The sequence below is a fragment of the Vigna umbellata genome, chromosome 1, assembly GCF_029865625.1.
Source record: "Vigna umbellata cultivar VRB3 chromosome 1, Vumbellata_1.0, whole genome shotgun sequence".
Taxonomy (NCBI): Eukaryota; Viridiplantae; Streptophyta; class Magnoliopsida; order Fabales; family Fabaceae; genus Vigna; species Vigna umbellata.
In genome coordinates, this window is record NC_142165.1 from 59,768,744 (window position 1) to 59,785,930 (window position 17,187).

Genomic DNA, 17,187 nt, shown 5'->3' on the forward strand with positions numbered 1-17,187 from the left:
CATGCCCATCCAATCCTTAATAACTAGTGCGAACTGACTCATCCAATTCATTCCTACAACGTAAGCTAGAACTGCACATTAAACACTTGCAATAATAAATAAATAAATGAACATTTCTGAATAGTAAATTTCTCCAAAGCTAAGGATTTTATGGATTAATAGAAAAAACAAAGTTTTAATTATATAGGATATATTAATTTTGACACAGTACACTTTAAATTGTATATTCTGTAACAATAAATTATTATAAAGTAAAATAACAACTCGCCTTACTATCCTAGTAAGATATTTTTGCGATGCTTCGTAGGTGTTTTGAATTTGTTTATCAAGGAGATTGTTTTCAATTTCTTTATCAAGGGATTGGTTTCAGGAGGGAAACTTAGGTAGTAGATGTAGAATGGGTTTTGTGTGCCATATAAATAGAATGGGCACTTCATATAAATAGTTCCCGTTGTCTCTTTTAACTGTGTCAAAGGCCCAAATTTCGCTTATTTCTATTACAGCTTCCACGTTTGTGTGACAAAAGGTAGCGCTGATTCAGTTACTACATCTCCCGCGAAATCATTTTTCCTTGATACTGTTGGCACATTATGATGGAGTTTCGCAAGAGATAAATAACTATAGTATCGACTTTAGAATTTTCATACTTACAAATTTTAATATTCCAAATGAAATTTGTTGTGCATTTTTATATTTAAAGATAAATTAGCACAAAGACGTGTTAATGGATTTTACAATGTATATAAACCCGTTTCATTGGCTTTCCCGTTATATAAAAAGGCATTTCAATATAACACTCAATTCAAAATATATAAAAAAAAGATAGTTTCTAATCTACAAATATATTTTAAAATATTCAATATGTTTTAAAAAAATTACATCTCGAAATAATTGTTATGAATACATCTCATTCTTATTTGGATTGAATCTTTTGGCTATTTGTTTGAATATTTTTATTAATTCTTTTTAATTGAAATGTTTTATAATATGAAACATATTAATAAAAGATTTAAAGAATAATTCTGATGTATATTTCAAATAGTAGAGTACCATATATATACATTCAAGGATCCTATAATTCTTCATCCATTAAAGGAACAACAGGTGCACAAATCTGCACAAATTATAATAATATCTAAATTATAACTAACACAATATTTGATTGTCTAATATCCTTTAATAGAATATTTGGCATATTTTAACACTCACTCAAGTTGGTGCATGGATATCACACATTCCCAACTTGAATAGAGACTCATTAAACAATCTTCTTGACACTCCTTTGGTGAGAACATCAACCAACTGCAATTCTGATCTAACAAAAGGAAATGAAATTATTCCAACTTCAAGCTTCTCTTTGATGAAATGTCTATCAATCTCCACATGCTTTGTTCTATCATGTTGCACAGGATTTGAGCAATTGTCACAGTAAAAACTCATAGCTTCATTTTGTTTAAAGCCCAAATCTGATAGCACATTTTTAATCCACAAAAGTTCACATACACCTAGTGTCATGCCTTTAAATTCTGCTTCAGCACTAGATTTTGCTACTACAGGTTGTTTTTTACTCCTCCAAGTTACAAGATTCTCTTCTACAAAAGTAAAGTATCCAGAGGTAGATCTTCTATCATCTTTTGAACCTGCCCAATCTACATCAGTGTACCCTTCTACCTTTAAGTTTTCATGATTTGAGAATAAAATTCCTTTTCCAGGAGCAGACTTCAAATATCTCAAAATCCTTTAAACAACATCCATATGAAGCTTCTGTGGGTCATGCATAAATTGACTAACAACATTCACTACATAGGTGATATCTGGACGTGTATGGCACAAATAAATTAATTTTCCTACCAGCCTTTGGTATCTCCCTTTGTCTATGCTTGCTAAATCTGAGCATTGAAAGAGTTTATGATTTTGTTCAATTGGTGTATCAGCTGGTTTACTCCCAAGCAGCCCAGTTTCCGACAGTAAATCAATAGTATATTTTCTTTGGCATAGAAAAATATCATGTTTTGATCTAGCTACTTCAATACCCAAAAAATATTTGAGGTTTCCAAGTTGTTTCATCTCAAATTCAGATGCAAGGTATTGTTGTAAACTATAAATCTCATCTTGGTCATTTCCTGTAACAATCATGTCACCTACATATATAATCAAAGCTATAATTTTTCCTTTTCCTCTCTTAAAAAATAAGGTGTGATCAGAGTTACTTACTCTATAGCCAAAAGCCTTCATAGACTTGGTAAACCTTCCAAACCATGCTCTTGGGGATTGTTTTAATCCATATAGAGCCTTCTTTAATTTGCAAACCTTCATTCCAATTAAATCAGTCATGCCTGGTGTAGAATCCATATAAATTTCTTCTGAAATTTCTCTATGTAGGAAAGCATTTTTCACATCAAATTGTAGAAGAGGTCATTCTTGGTTTGCAGCTAGCGACAAAAGTATTCTCACAATATTGAGCTTGGCTACTGGTGCGAACGTCTCTTGGTAATCTACACCAAAAGACTGAGTGTAACCTTTAGCCACAAGTTGTGCTTTATACCTCTCAATAGTTCCATTAGCTTTATGCTTAATTGTAAAGACCCATTTGCAGCCCACAGTTTTCTTCCCTCTTGGTAAAGACACAAGATCCCAAGTGTTGTTTTTTTCTAAAGCTGTCATCTCCTCAACCATTGCTTCGGTCCATCTAGGATCTGCCAAAGCTTCCTGTACATTACTAGGAATAGTATTATCAGAGATAGGATCAGAAGATACCTCTGAAGAGTCAAGTTGAACCTGTGGAGAAGATTGAGCCAATTGGTTATGATCAGAAGACACTGTATTATCCAGAAAAGAAGGGTCCATATTTAGGATTGACTCACTTCCTGCAGAATGATCCTCACACAATAATTTATCTTCACAATCAAACATACCAACATCATGATTATGCACTTCACTTTCATTGTCTCCCTGAAGTGGAGAATCAACATAAAAAAAATCATGCTCATTAAATGTCACATCCATAGAAATATAAAATTTCACTGATGGTGGATGATAAGCACGATAACCTTTTTGAGTTGATCCATACCCATCAAAAACACATTTGATCGCTCGTTCTTCAAGCTTTGTACGTTGATGTGGGTGTAAGTGAACATATATATAACACATCCAAAAATATGAGGTGGTAAATAAACTATGTGAGGAAGGATACAATGATCAGACAACACATCAAAAGACCTTCGAAAGTTAAGCACACTAGAAGGGGTTCGATTAATTAAATAAACGGCAGAGCTCACAGCCTCACCCCATAAATGAGATGGAACATTACCATCTATCAAAAGTGATCTTGTCACCTCTAATATATGTCTATTTTTTCTCTCAGCCACTTCATTTTGCTGTGGTGAATAAGGATATGTAGTTTGATGCAAGATGCCTTTAGAGTTCATGAACTCTATTAATTCAGTCTTAAAATATTCCCCTCCATTATCTGATCGAATGACCTTAATAGATGTGTTAAATTGTGTAACAATCAAATGATAGAAGGAACGAACCACATCACACACATCACTTTTATATTTAAGCAAATATACTCAGGTTACCCGAGTACAATAATCAACAAAACTGATAAACCATTTTTTTCCATAATGTGTAGATTGCGGGGCAGGGCCCCAAACATCTGTGTGAATTAATGAAAAAGGAAAATTAGTTTTGTTATTGCTTAAACGAAACACAACACGATGATTTTTTGCCAAAACACAAGTTTCACAAAAAAAAATCAGAAATATTGCATTTATGAAATAGTGATGGAAATAATTTTTTTAAATAACCAAAAGAGGGATGTCCCAATCGTCTATGCCACAACCAAATTTCTTTTTTATTTTTATCTTGTATGTGATCGTTCGCAAGACAAGTCAATCCTTTTTTATTGTTTGATTGTGAGACATTTTCAAGATAATACAGTCCTTCACTCTCTCTACCACTAGCAATCTTCTCCTTGGAATGAATGTTCTGAAAAAGACAATGGGTTGGGTAAAACAAGGCAGCACAAGAATGTGATTTGGTTAACTTGCTGACGGAGATAAGATTACAATTTAATGTAGGAACAAATAAAACATCAGGAATCGATAAGGAGGGTGAGAGGGATATAATACTTATACCTTCAATAGGAGATGAGACCCCATTGGCATTAATAATAACAGTTTTAGAACAATTAGAGGAAAAATCAGTAAATATATGAGGATCACAAGTCATATAATCAGTAGCACCCGAATCAATTATCCAATCACTATCCTTAGTAACAACAAAAAGATTAAGGGCAGAGTTAGTTATACCTGACTTGGTCACAAATCCGGCAGCAGTAGAAATATAACTCTTGGAAGCAGCGGAAGTTCCAGAATCATGTTTCTCCGATTGATTATCATCAGAAGAAGCCATTAGAAATATTCAATGAAAAAAAGCATTGATTCCTATATCGTAGAGGATATCAGTGTTGGCTCTGATACCATAATAAAAGATTTAAAGAATAATTCTGATGTATATTTCAAAGAGTAGAGTACCATATATATACATTCAAGGATCCTATAATTCTTCATCTATTAAAGGAATGACAGGTGCACAAATCTGCACAAATTATAATAATATCTAAATTATAACTAACACAATATTTGATTGCCTAATATCCTTTAATAGAATATTTGGCATATCTTAACACATATTTTATAATTTGAAACATACAATGAAGGTTTAACGGTTTAAGGAATAATTAGGAATAATTTGAGAGAGATAGAGTAGATGAATTTGAAAATAAAGTTGGTGTTTTTTTAAAGAATTTGAAAGTAATGATAGAGTGGATTTAAAACTAAAGATTATGAGAAATTTGATTGATTTGACATATTTAAAAAAAAATTTAATAGATTGAAAAGTAAGATTATCAAAGTTAAAAGTATTATAAAGTTATATTTAAATAAGTCAAAATCATTTTAGAATATTGTTAATGAATAAAATTTAAAAATAAAAAGTATTACTTGAAATAAATTATATAAAAAGGAATTGGTTTCAACCACCATATAACATGCTCCAAGCACAACAGAACTTGTGCTTAAACTGTTGAACCATCACATAACAGATTCCACTTCAAGCATGGCAGAATTGGTTCCAATTGTGAGAGATCTTATTCTCCAATGACTTCTATGATGCCTTTGTAAGACCTAGAAAAAATAAAATATCTAGAAAGTTGGTAGAATCAACGATTAAAGATTATGATAAACAAGTTTAGTAAGAATTGAAATCACCATTGTAACATTTTTGTTATTGAGGCTATTCTTGATTCTTGGATGAAGCTTAAAGCAATTTGATTTTTTACTCTAAAATTAATATTTTAAAGCATGTATAAGTAGTTTGAAGAATATGTCAAATTAAATTCAAATTAGTTAAATACTTCAAGTACTCTAGCTTCTCCTCTAACACAACATGTTTCTTTTACTAAAGTCGGTGATGGATGCATTTAATGTAAGTTTTTAATTTTTAATTTTCTTTATTTTATTATCTATATTTTATTTCTTATTTATGAATGACATATTAAATTTTTTTCATAAGAATATGTTGATTATTTGAGCTAACATGCTAATGACAAGAAAGTTTGAATTAGATATTTATTTAGATGAAGAGAATCTTGATCTAAAGTTTTTTGATAAGTTGGATGTATTAAATTATTGAAGGAATCGTCAAAATCGTTATTCAAACTTGTCTAAGCTAGCTTACGACGTTCTTAGCATTTCAATCACACCATTGCTAGTGAGTTTGTCTTTACTCTTGATTCTCGTGTACTAATCAAATATCATTTTTCCATTCTTCGAAATAATGTTGAGTCACTCATTTTAACTCAAAATTGTTTGCATGATTTTGAACAGATAGCATTATTGTTATACTATGAAATTAATTTAATTACTTACTTAGAGTTTAAATATTATTAATCAATATTTTTTTTATTATTATTATAGATAAAGAAGATATTTTAAGAGAGCAAAATATTGTTTATTCAAAACTTTAATATTATAAGTGGATAGATGTTAAATATTAATTTGTTTTGTATTTTCTTACTTTTAGATTGTATTTAGAGAATAAAATAATTTTTTGCCTTTAATTTCTATAAAAAAAATTCAATTAAATCTCTAATTTTTATTTAGTTTAATTTAATTTTCTAGTTTTTAAAAATGATTCAATTAATTATTTTTGTTAGATTAATATTATATTCCCATTAAAATTTATATATCAAAACATTCCATTTTAAAACCTAAATATTTATATTAATTTTATTTTTTAAGTAGTGATTTGAAATATAAATTCTAACATAAATATAATGTAAATCTAACAAAAAACTTAATCAGATCATTTTAAAGACTAAAAGACTAAATTAAACAAAATAAAAATTAGAAAAATAATTAAATTTTTTATAAGAATTACAAGAAAAAAAATTACCCTATTTTTAAATTCAGACCAGTGATTCAACCGGTTAAAACGCTTGTTCAAATTGATATGCTGAACATGTCTATATCGAAATGTTTCAAAATGGAAGATATTTGCTAGAGGGATTATAACAGACCAAAATATTTGCAAAATACAGTTAAAACAGACATGGCAAACTAACTTTAATACCTGCAAATCGTAACTTCTAATCATTTTAATCTGACTTTGTAAAAAACTTAATTTACATTGGAGTCAAAAACATATTCAGACTTCAGGAATTTTAGAAACTGGAGTGGAGATTTTTTCGGACAATGCACAGATGTAACTAAGATCAGATGGATTATGATGAGTACTATCACAATCAGACATGATATTTTGTAAACATAAATGGGAAACCTTTACCATCGAAAATTACACCTACGTCTCGGTTGTTCACCATGCTACTGGTGAAGGCAATCATATCATAATTCACACCTTTCAAAAACAAAGCTACAACTAAAGTGAAGAACGAAGTAACAGCACAATTTAATATGGAACAACACTCAACCTGTATTCAACACTACACTAAATGCTAAATGTCATGTCCATCAATTACATTACGAAGCTGCGGCTTTCGTTGACTCTTCTGGCAGATCATCTTCGTCGTGGTATATGTTCTCTGCCATCTGCCATATTTGAAGTATGTTGTCTTCAGCGACACTAGCAACAACCCAATCTTCACATGGATTCCAGGAAAAGTCAGATATTTTGCTTGTATGACCACCATGAATAAAGAGCAATTCTGGTGGACCATCTTCCGCGTCTTCTGGTGACTGCTCTTCGTCAATCCTGCACATAAAATTAGTGAAACCTTATTAACCAAATATTTGAAATCTTTGATTTATAATGACATGATGTCAACTTTTGATATTTTTAATAAATCATTTTCACCAGAAAAACAATCCTTCAGTAATCATTGAACATTAAGCAGCTCAAACATTTGAGCTACAAGTACCATTACCACGAATGGTTGAATCCTTGTACACTTAATAAAACCGTACTAAAACTAAGTCCTAGTGTGCAAAAGGAGACATTGTTATATTTGCTTGACAGACAGGGCGCTATCATCCAAGCGACATGCAGACCCCAAATCATCCGACTAACACGTAAAAGCAACCTGAATTCTTAGGAAGCATTTTTCCCCGACTGTAACGTGAACCTGTTAGACTGCATCACAAGGATTCAACCATCCCAAGGGCTTACACAGTAATACCAACGAATAGATTTAAATATTCCTAACAAAACCCCAGATCTGAAAGTCTTCGAAATTTTATGCTTCGAGTTTGGGAGGAGTACTCTGACAAGTTGGTCAAAGGGGAACAAAAACACCACAAAAGAGAGTATAGGAAACACTTAAACTGTATGAGAAGTGCCAGTGATATGCTTTCTCAAGAGACATATTGAGACAACAAATAGTAATAAATTCATTTAGAAGTCCAGAGATGATAATGTTATTATTGAGCTATACCTGCTAAGATCCCACACCATGAGCCTCCTACCCAGACAACAAGAAGCCAAGATAGTTTCATTCTTTGGATTCCATCCAACCTGGAAAACCTCCTCCCTGTTGGACCCACGAACAACAATTCAGGTCATTAAATGCTAAATATAAGTACGAATAAAGCAATTATAAAAACATCAGACGATAATTACTTGTGAGAATCGAAGATGTGCAGAGGAGCGCTGATCTTCCGCAGATCAAACAACTTCACAGTTTTATCCGTAGAACCAGTAGCAACAACCCATTCGTTAAAAGGATTGAAGGCCAAGCAGTTAACCTGACAAGACATCCAAGATAAAAAATAGGTAACTTGCAAGTGATATAGAGTAGAAGAATATTAGAATTTTTGAAACATTGAAAACCCACCATAGCATAGGGAACATAGCAGAGCTAAAAGGATAAAAGCAACTACCGAATATAAGAGAGCATTACACGAGCAGACAGAACGAAAAGAAGAGCTAAAAAAGCCTCGATGCAAGCAAAGAAAAGCCATAGAATTGAAATAGCATCAACAGCAAACTTGAGAGAGGAGTAATATGCAAGTTATATAATCTTATCTTCCAGTTAAAAATGTGTTTAGCATGTTAAGTCTTTCATTTCAATATTACCATCAGATGTTCCATCGGCAACACCATTTAGATTTGATGTCTGTGATTAGTGAATCAGGCCAAACTATTCTCATGAATTTGTATATTTCAAACAAATAAAGTGAATGGTGATACTTTTAGAAAATACCACCAAATAAATACTGGAAAATCCAATTCTGTCACTAAAGTTTGCTGGTATAAAAATTAAGCAAATCATAAAACATACAAGTTAATCCCCACAGGTTATACTCATTTTGACAGAATTATCTATTTTTTTCAATACAACACACCTCACTTTGATGGGCAACCACAGATTGGACAGGCTTGGTGACAGCCGGCGTTCGAAGGTCCCATATAAGCAAGTATTGATCATCACCCACAGAACCGAATAAGTACTCATGCCTCAAATGCCAAGCCACATCTTCGACAACACCTTCATGTACCTGGTGACAACAACATAAACATATACACAGTTTACCAAATCACTGATTAACTTAACCATACTCAACCAAAACACAGCAAGAGAAGCAGTTCCAACCTTAAATATCTGCATTGCCTCGAGGGTCTTATTCTTGGGAGTGGCATTAATATCCCACAAACAAATCTGAGCATCATCAGAACCACTAAGCAAGTGCCCCTGCTTGAACTTACTCCAGGACAAGCCATAACCCTCAGTGTTGTGACCCCTGAGCCTCAAATCAGGGTTACAGGCCCCATCAAGAGGGGGCTTAGAGGGGTGCTTGCTGTAGTCAAAGACATAAACTTCGGCACTAACAGTCTTGGTGGCAATGATGAAGGGGTTCTGGGGCATGTAGCGAGCCCTGTTAACCTCACCCTCATGGTTGATCTGCTGGATGATCTGAACTTTGCCATTGGCACAGCCAAAGCCGCCGATGTCGGGGCGATCGTCGTCGTAGTGACGGGCATCGTTCTCAGCATCGTCAAGGGGAAGTTGGACCTGGGCCAACATGAGGTAATTGGGCTCATTCTCAGAGGTATGGGTGCCCAATATAACCTTCTGCAGCGAGTAATCTTTGCCGGCTGGTTCATGGCGGTCGGGAAGCCACTCCACGGTGAGGGAAGGCCACTCAAGCGCATGCGTAATCACCAGATCATACAGAAAAGGACTATTCTTCTTCCATATCTTGTACTCCTCGTTGATCAGTCGCTCCTCAATCTCACCCCTCATCTCTTCCTCCTCTTTCCCCATCCACACTCACTCTCTTTCAACCCTAACCCTAATCCTTCTCAATGCAATCCCAACAATGACAATCGCAACCAGTCTTTTGCAATTGAAAGCTGAAAATTAAAGGAAAACCAGAAAAAACAAAAACACGGTTACATTAAAGCAGAATGGAGAAGGGGGAATTCAGTAAAGAGTATAAAAGAGACTCACAGTGCAGAGTAAGAAATGAAGCGAGGGAAGCGAAAATGAAGATTATGCTGAGAATAAGAACCCTAAGATTTTAAGATGTAATGAAAGAAGTAGCAGTCTTGTTGTGCCCGCGCTTGCCTCTCACTCAATTTCTACTGAACCCGTTAGGATATATTAATATTATATATATTGTAATAGTAAACTTTATTTTACTTGGGCTGTCTCAAATTCTTCGGCCCACTAATTGATTTGCTAAAAAAAATACATCTTCACAAACAACTAAAATAAATAATATTTAGTTACAACTATTTCATTTAAAATTTAAAAAACAAAAACAAAAATAGTTTGTGAAAACCAAAAATGTAATCTTCATCTTTAATCTGGAAGTGTTTGGAAATATTCTATAGAAAAAAAAATTATTGAAGCTTAAACGGGGGATCAAAAAATTTATTTATTTTCTTTTAGTTACTTTCCTTGAAAGAAAAGTCCAATAAGAATATGATAAAATCTCTTTCAGAAAGAAATGCATTGCTTTCAAAAGTCGATAGGTTAATAATAGGTGATGTTGGTGACAATAATGAAATTTTTTCTCTGACCAAAATCTAACGTGAAAAATATATTTAATTAAAATTTTAGTCTTTATATTTTATAAAATTGACAGTTTTTTACTATTTTTTTTCAATTTATTCTTTTACTTTTTTTAATTGTTCTTAATATTTGTTTTTAAAAAAATTACGTATTTTAAATTCTTTAATTTTCAATTATATGTTTTTTGTTTTAAAATATTGACTCATGCTCAAATTACATTTGACAATAATTCCTAGAACTGTTGCCATGAGTTTAATTTCTTTTAATTCTTTTTACCTTAATGTTCAAATAAACAAAAATTATTGAAAAATTAACAAAGTTATGAAAGATTAAAAAATTATGTAAAAGAAAATGAGCAATCAATGAATAATTAAAAATTGATGTACTAAATTTAAGGGGATAATGAGAATAAAATTTTATAAGGTATTGGATAGTGTTGTCAAAACGACCAGTTCATTACGGGTTCGTCGTGAGTCAACTTAATTCGACTTATTTATTAGTGAGTCAAAAAGATTCGAACTCGATCCCATCATGGGTTGGTGGGTTAAACGGGTTGCCCCATTCCCTCACTTAATTATAATTTTTTTTCAAATATAAAAAACTTACTTTTTTTTAACTCAAATCTAAATAAATTTCATTCTAAAATGACCTTAAACTCCAAAGAGAATTTAAAATAAAAAAAGTACCAAACAATATAAATGAAATCCAAAATCAAGCAAACTTGTTTATTTTCTTTGTGATTGTAACAACTTGTTAATTTGTGCGAGTGAAAGGTTAATTCTTAGTTAAGATTAACAACTAGATGTGGGATTGTGTGATCCGAACTAGTACAACGTTGCACTGCTCTGACAAAACCTTATGATAAAATAAGAACAATCCCTACATTCAAAGTTTTCTTTTTACCATTAACTAGAACTTATTTCACTTACTTGTCATAAAGAATTTGAACAACTACTTCAAATATGAGACATAATCTTTATAAAATATGTCAATCAAATTTCTCAAGTAATCATAAATAAAACATGTGAATATGTGCCGTACAAAGGCATATTTTTTTTTCTTATGATTTGTTTGGTTGAATTGGTCTAAGGGTCGGTCGTCCTTTCTTGCTTTGCTCTTTTTTTATCTTCAATCCTCTCCGAGAATGTGATTCACTCCAATGGATGGTTGACATGTAGAAGATCTCAAGTTAGATATGTTTCATAAAGAATAAAAAAGTCTATATTTTATTAGGATAAAAAAAGGTGATTGTACCTGAATCACTTGTATTATTTATAAAGTTTGTGACAATCAAGTCCATTAATAATTATCCATGAATAATCATTAATTTCGTATATTTCATACAGTACATGTTAGTGTTCCTTTAATTATTATAGACCCACATTAAATATTAAAATTATTGATTTATTTATTAATTTTAATTTTTGTTGTCCTTACATAACTTTTAAAGGTAAAAGTACAAAACTGAGATATTATATATATATATATATATATATATATATATATATATATATAATGGCTAAAAAACTAAAATAATAATATAAAAAGGTAAAACTTACGTAACCATAAGTTAAAATATTAAATATATTTTTAGTGTGTTTATAATTTCAGAGTTAAAAGATAATTTAAGAAACAACCATTATAAAATCTTCAAAACGTAAAATTTTGAAATGAATGTAAATAGTTATTTTAACTTAACATCTTTATTAAAAAAAATTAACTATTAAATTTAATAACTACAAACATATTTAATAATTATAAATAAAAAGAAAAGGGTTAAATATGTTTTTAGTCCCTAAACTATTGATCGGTTTTCGTGTAAGGTACAATTTAGTCCTCAATCTTTAAAAAACGTTCGTTTTAGTCGAAAAAACGAACGTTTTGAGGACTAAAACGAGGACTAAAAACAAAATTTTGAGGACTAAAACGAACGTTTTTATAAAGGATGAGGACCAAATTGTACCTTACTTTGGAAGAGGGACGAAAACCAGAAACGGCCAATAGTTTAGGGACTAAAAACATATTTAACCCAAAAAAAAATTTATATATATATATATATATATATATATATTTGTTATTTACATTTTTAATTATTTTAATACATATTTTTGCCAAACACTTCAATTAGTTTTTCTATTTCTAATTACAAACTAGTTTTTTAATTTTGAATTGACTGCTGGACTTCCAACCAGATATAATTAAATGTTTAAGCAAAAGAGAATAATGTATATATAATCAGGATCCTTTTGAACACGCTTCCCACTGACATTTTTATGTTAAAAACACGTCTTCCAAGTTCATTAAATTCAATTTGACTTATTTAGAAAGAAATCTAATAAGCGGGAACGACGATAATTAAAAAAAAAATTAAATATATTTTTATTTTAAAATTATTATAGAAAATATATTTTGTTTATAAATTAACTTATAAAATATTTATTCTCAATCATTTATAAAAATTATATAAAATATCTTCTCTAATAATGTGAAGTGTTTTTTATATGATAAACTGAACTTTAGAATAAATTATGATTAAAGAAGATCTTTGAAGTTGCTTTCATCAATGAATAAAATAGTTTAACAGAATATAAATTTGATAATAAAATAAGAAAAAAGAAAATTTAATGGTAATAATTGAAAATATAATAGTAGGAGTGAGTGGCGAAGAAACTGGTATAGTTATTTGTAATTTGGGAAGGGAAATCTGGATTTTGGTTGCTGAACATAAAACGTGTCTACTGAAAACAATAAAAGATAGCCCCCACACAAGACAACACCCACCGTCTCTTCTCTCCATAGAAAGAAAGGGAGAAAGAAAGAGAGAAAGAAAGAAAGAAAGAAGACGCAGTTGTTGTTGTTGGTGATTCTGAGAAGAAGATGGATCTGGCACCGGAGGAGCTTCAATTTCTGAACATCCCCGACATCCTGCGAGAATCGACCTCAATTCCAAAGCGTTCTCCGAAGACCTTCTACCTCATCACGCTCACCCTTATCTTCCCTCTCTCCTTCGCGATCCTCGCCCACTCCCTCTTCACCCACCCTCTCATCGTTCAGCTCCAGAACCCCTTCAACGACCCCTCCCAGACCTCCCACCAGTGGACCCTCCTCCTCCTCATCCAGTTCTCCTACCTCCTCTTCCTCTTCGCATTCTCCCTCCTCTCCACCGCCGCCGTCGTCTTCACCGTCGCATCCCTCTACACCGCCAAGCCTGTCTCCTTCTCCTCCACCATCTCCGCCATCCCACGCGTCTTCAAGCGCCTCTTCATCACCTTCCTCTGGGTCACCCTCCTCATGATCCTCTACAACTCCCTCATCCTCCTCTCCCTCGTCCTCATCATCGTCGCCATCGACACCAACAACTCTCTCCTCCTCCTCCTCTCCCTCCTCATCATCCTTTCCCTCTTCCTCGTCGCCCATGTCTACATCACCGCCCTCTGGCACCTCGCCTCCGTCGTCTCCGTCCTCGAGCCCGTCTACGGCCTCGCCGCCATGAAGAAAAGCTACCACCTTCTCAAGGGTAGGACCAAGTACGCCGCCGTTCTCGTCGCTGCCTACCTCATTGTCTGCAGCATCATCTCTGGGATCTTCAGTGTCGTCGTCGTCCACGGTGGGGACGTCTACGGCGTCTTCACTAGGATCGTCGTTGGAGGGTTCCTCGTGGGGCTGTTGGTCATTGTCAATTTGGTTGGGTTGTTGGTGCAGAGCGTGTTTTACTACGTTTGCAAGAGTTTCCATCACCAGGGGATTGATAAGAGCGCGCTGCACGATCACCTCGGAGGGTACCTTGGGGAATACGTCCCTCTCAAGAGCAGCATTCAGATGGAGAATTTGGATGTATGACTGTAACCAACCCCTACACGCGCATGTGCGGATTATTTGTAAGTTTGGTTTCTTTCTTTGTTATGATGTAATGGAATAGTGTAAAACAGTGGATGACTAATCAATGATACCTTGCGTGCTGATTTTCGGTGTCTGTTTGTTTGTTTGTTTATGTGTGTAGTGGTTGATCTGTTTCATTTGTTGCTTTAAATAAGGAATTTGATCAAATCCTGGTTTAAGAGTAGCTCAGCTCAGCTCAGTTCAGTTCACATTCACCGGCGTTTGCTTCTTTCATGTTTATTATGGTATGGTCGCATTCACATGCACAGGATTTTTCAATTGAATTGAGAGCAAAAACGTTGTTTGTGTTTCTTAGTTCTCTTCTTTCACTTAGTGCTTGAGATTGAATCTATGGCTTAAAAGAATTAACTACCGTGTTAAATTGGCTGTATATGATGTTGTAATGTAGCACCAGGATAAATTTCTTGCGGTGGGATTGCTTACTACTTACTAGAAGACAATACATTTATAATCAAAAATTTCGAACTGTGTGATTCTTTCTGAGCAAATTAGTTCACGGACCCCTTTAATGGGGAAGAGGCCAGGAAGCAGTGTTCAGAGTTTGCCTTTAAAGCAAATCTTGAATGGGGTGCCCTATCTTGACTTTCGTGAAAGGTAAACTCTATGGGAGGGAAGAGAGAGAGGGGAAGATGTTGGGATTCAGATAAAACAGCTGATTCTTTGTTTTGTATTTTCTCTTTACTTTTGACAATGTTTTTAGTTTTTCTTGATAAATTGCAAAGATATTTTTATTTTTATTGTTTGCTACTCTTTAAATCTTAATCCTCCATTTGCATAAATAGTATGTTGATCTTTGATTTGTGGTTTATATCTTCTCTATCCCTCGAGTTACGTATGGTATCGATAATGTTTTTCTTTGGTTGATGCTGTTGTGGGATTAGTTAGGTATGGTTTTTTGTTTACTTGAATATATGTAGTATGGTGTAAAATTGTTGCTTATTAGCAGTCTTATTTTACCACTAAGTGATGGTGGTTTATTATCTAATTAATACTTAATAGTCAACCAAGTCTGGTTTGAAAGAACTACAATTTGAATGTAAGTTTAGATAATTTCTGTAGGACTATGGTAGTGAAGACAAATCTTGGTTTTAGCTTTCTGCTAAATGTGTTATGAGTTTGTTGGGTTAACGGACAGGAAGGGTGAATATTAGTATTAGCTCACAGGTGGGTGTGAGAGATTTCTCCAAACATTAGACGAATTTCCTCTTTATTATCGTTTCATATATATATATATATATATATATATATATATATATATATATATATATATATATATTCATATGCTTGTTTCAGCTCACGGCTATCATTGTTTCTCCTAATCAAGAATTCTAGCTAGATTGCATGATTGTTGTGAGATAGATGGTATTAGGTTCTTTAAATATTTGGGAACTCTTGCGATCAAGACAAAAATTTAATAATTAAGAAACTTGTTGGGTTAGAAGTGTTCTATTTCCTTCTTAATCCAGTAGATTGAAAAAACGATTACTTAATTAATCTCCATACTGCAAACAATCTTGTAATGCTCTGTAAAAGGAAAATAGACATGAACTGAACAAAATTGAGACCAGACATGTTATGCTAAACTGAAACCAAACATAACTTTGTAAATAACACATCAAATCCTTCTCACCAGAAGGAGAAACAAAAAAATATTAGACATGTTTTGGCAAGTACTTTAGTGAAACACTATCAGGTTTGAAGTTCAAAGCCTAGTTCTGCTAGGTCTATGTCATTTGATCTTAGGAAGTGTACCTGTTTTGTAATTGAGGTCTCCTTGATGAACAGGATACTATTGAGAAATTGGCAACTTCTTCCTGCACCTCCTTCATAGTTTCAACCTGCACCCTCATAAACATAAAAAACTCCAAATTTATCCTCTAGTTTAGGATTTTTACTCTTAGTTCCAGATTTTTTAATCCGGAGATGTTGTGGAATGTACAATTCGGAATACAAATTTGTATTCGAGGTTGTACATTCCTAAATACAAATTAGTATTACGTGTCTATGGACCTAACTATGTTTTGTTTACAATGGCCCAGGGCTTGGAGCCCCATGAGAGTACAGGATCTAATACCAAGACAAGAGGATTGATAAGAGATGGTATTGTATCATAAAAACGAGTAAACCAAATTAAGACTTTTATAGGCAATTAATTAAGACTTCATTAAGTTCTATACAATTGATACAGGTATTTTGAGATTGTCAAGTTAATATGTTATTAATACAAAATATTCATCCGTTTTATTATAATTGATATGTACCAAATAATTTAACTAATAATTCTGAATCCAATTTCACATTTATGGATGCGATTAGGGACTAATTCCATACTTCATTTATGGAATAAAATTTGAAGATATATCTATACCCTTGAAACCAATTTGAGATGCCATATTTTATTACCTAGGATTCTATGTTTGGTACTGAATGGTTGTCTCTCTTCCGTGATTTGTGTGTTTCCATCTCCCCTTTTTTATATACTATTTGTTGGGTTTTTCTCCTTTAGCCGTTGTTTTGCTTGTGACCTCCCCCCATATGAACATTCTGAAGTTACGGTATTTTGGTGAATGATTGTACTTTCTGTTTTGTTCCTTGGTTTTAGAGCATCATATCAGCAAAATTCATTGTTTCTGTTTAGGGTTAGGTGGGTTCATTTTAGTTTGAGATGATTTCTAAACAAACTATGTTGTTAAGATTTAGAAGATATTTAATCTTAAAGAAGAAAATTTTAAACATAACTTAAACTTACA

General features: G+C 32.8%; 2 protein-coding genes across 6 annotated transcripts; one reads left to right on the plus strand and one right to left on the minus strand.

The window, feature by feature from the left end:
- Positions 1-6,769: 6,769 nt before the first annotated feature.
- MSI1 (Transducin/WD40 repeat-like superfamily protein) lies at positions 6,770-10,110 on the minus strand. The gene is made up of 6 exons (XM_047295592.2): positions 9,971-10,110; positions 9,113-9,873; positions 8,865-9,017; positions 8,140-8,264; positions 7,955-8,050; positions 6,770-7,275 (listed from the first exon to the last, which is right to left on the minus strand). The coding sequence occupies exons 2-6, from the start codon at positions 9,782-9,784 to the stop codon at positions 7,044-7,046; spliced, it is 1,278 nt and encodes a 425-aa protein (XP_047151548.1). The 5' UTR covers positions 9,785-9,873; positions 9,971-10,110; the 3' UTR covers positions 6,770-7,043.
- Positions 10,111-13,222: 3,112 nt separating this feature from the next.
- Positions 13,223-15,245, plus strand: LOC124823404 (uncharacterized). 5 transcript variants are annotated; one of them, XR_007027644.2, is made up of 3 exons: positions 13,223-14,415; positions 14,572-14,661; positions 14,826-15,245. XR_007027644.2 is itself a non-coding variant. In XM_088103938.1 (2 exons), the coding sequence occupies exon 1, from the start codon at positions 13,415-13,417 to the stop codon at positions 14,375-14,377; it is 963 nt and encodes a 320-aa protein (XP_087960064.1). In that variant the 5' UTR covers positions 13,223-13,414; the 3' UTR covers positions 14,378-14,415; positions 14,572-15,245. The 5 variants fall into 5 exon arrangements, 3 of the variants coding, with proteins under 3 accessions (XP_087960064.1, XP_047151550.1, XP_087960063.1); XR_007027643.2 differs by having other exon boundaries at positions 13,224-14,415; positions 14,538-14,661; XM_088103938.1 differs by having other exon boundaries at positions 14,572-15,245.
- Positions 15,246-17,187: the final 1,942 nt, after the last annotated feature.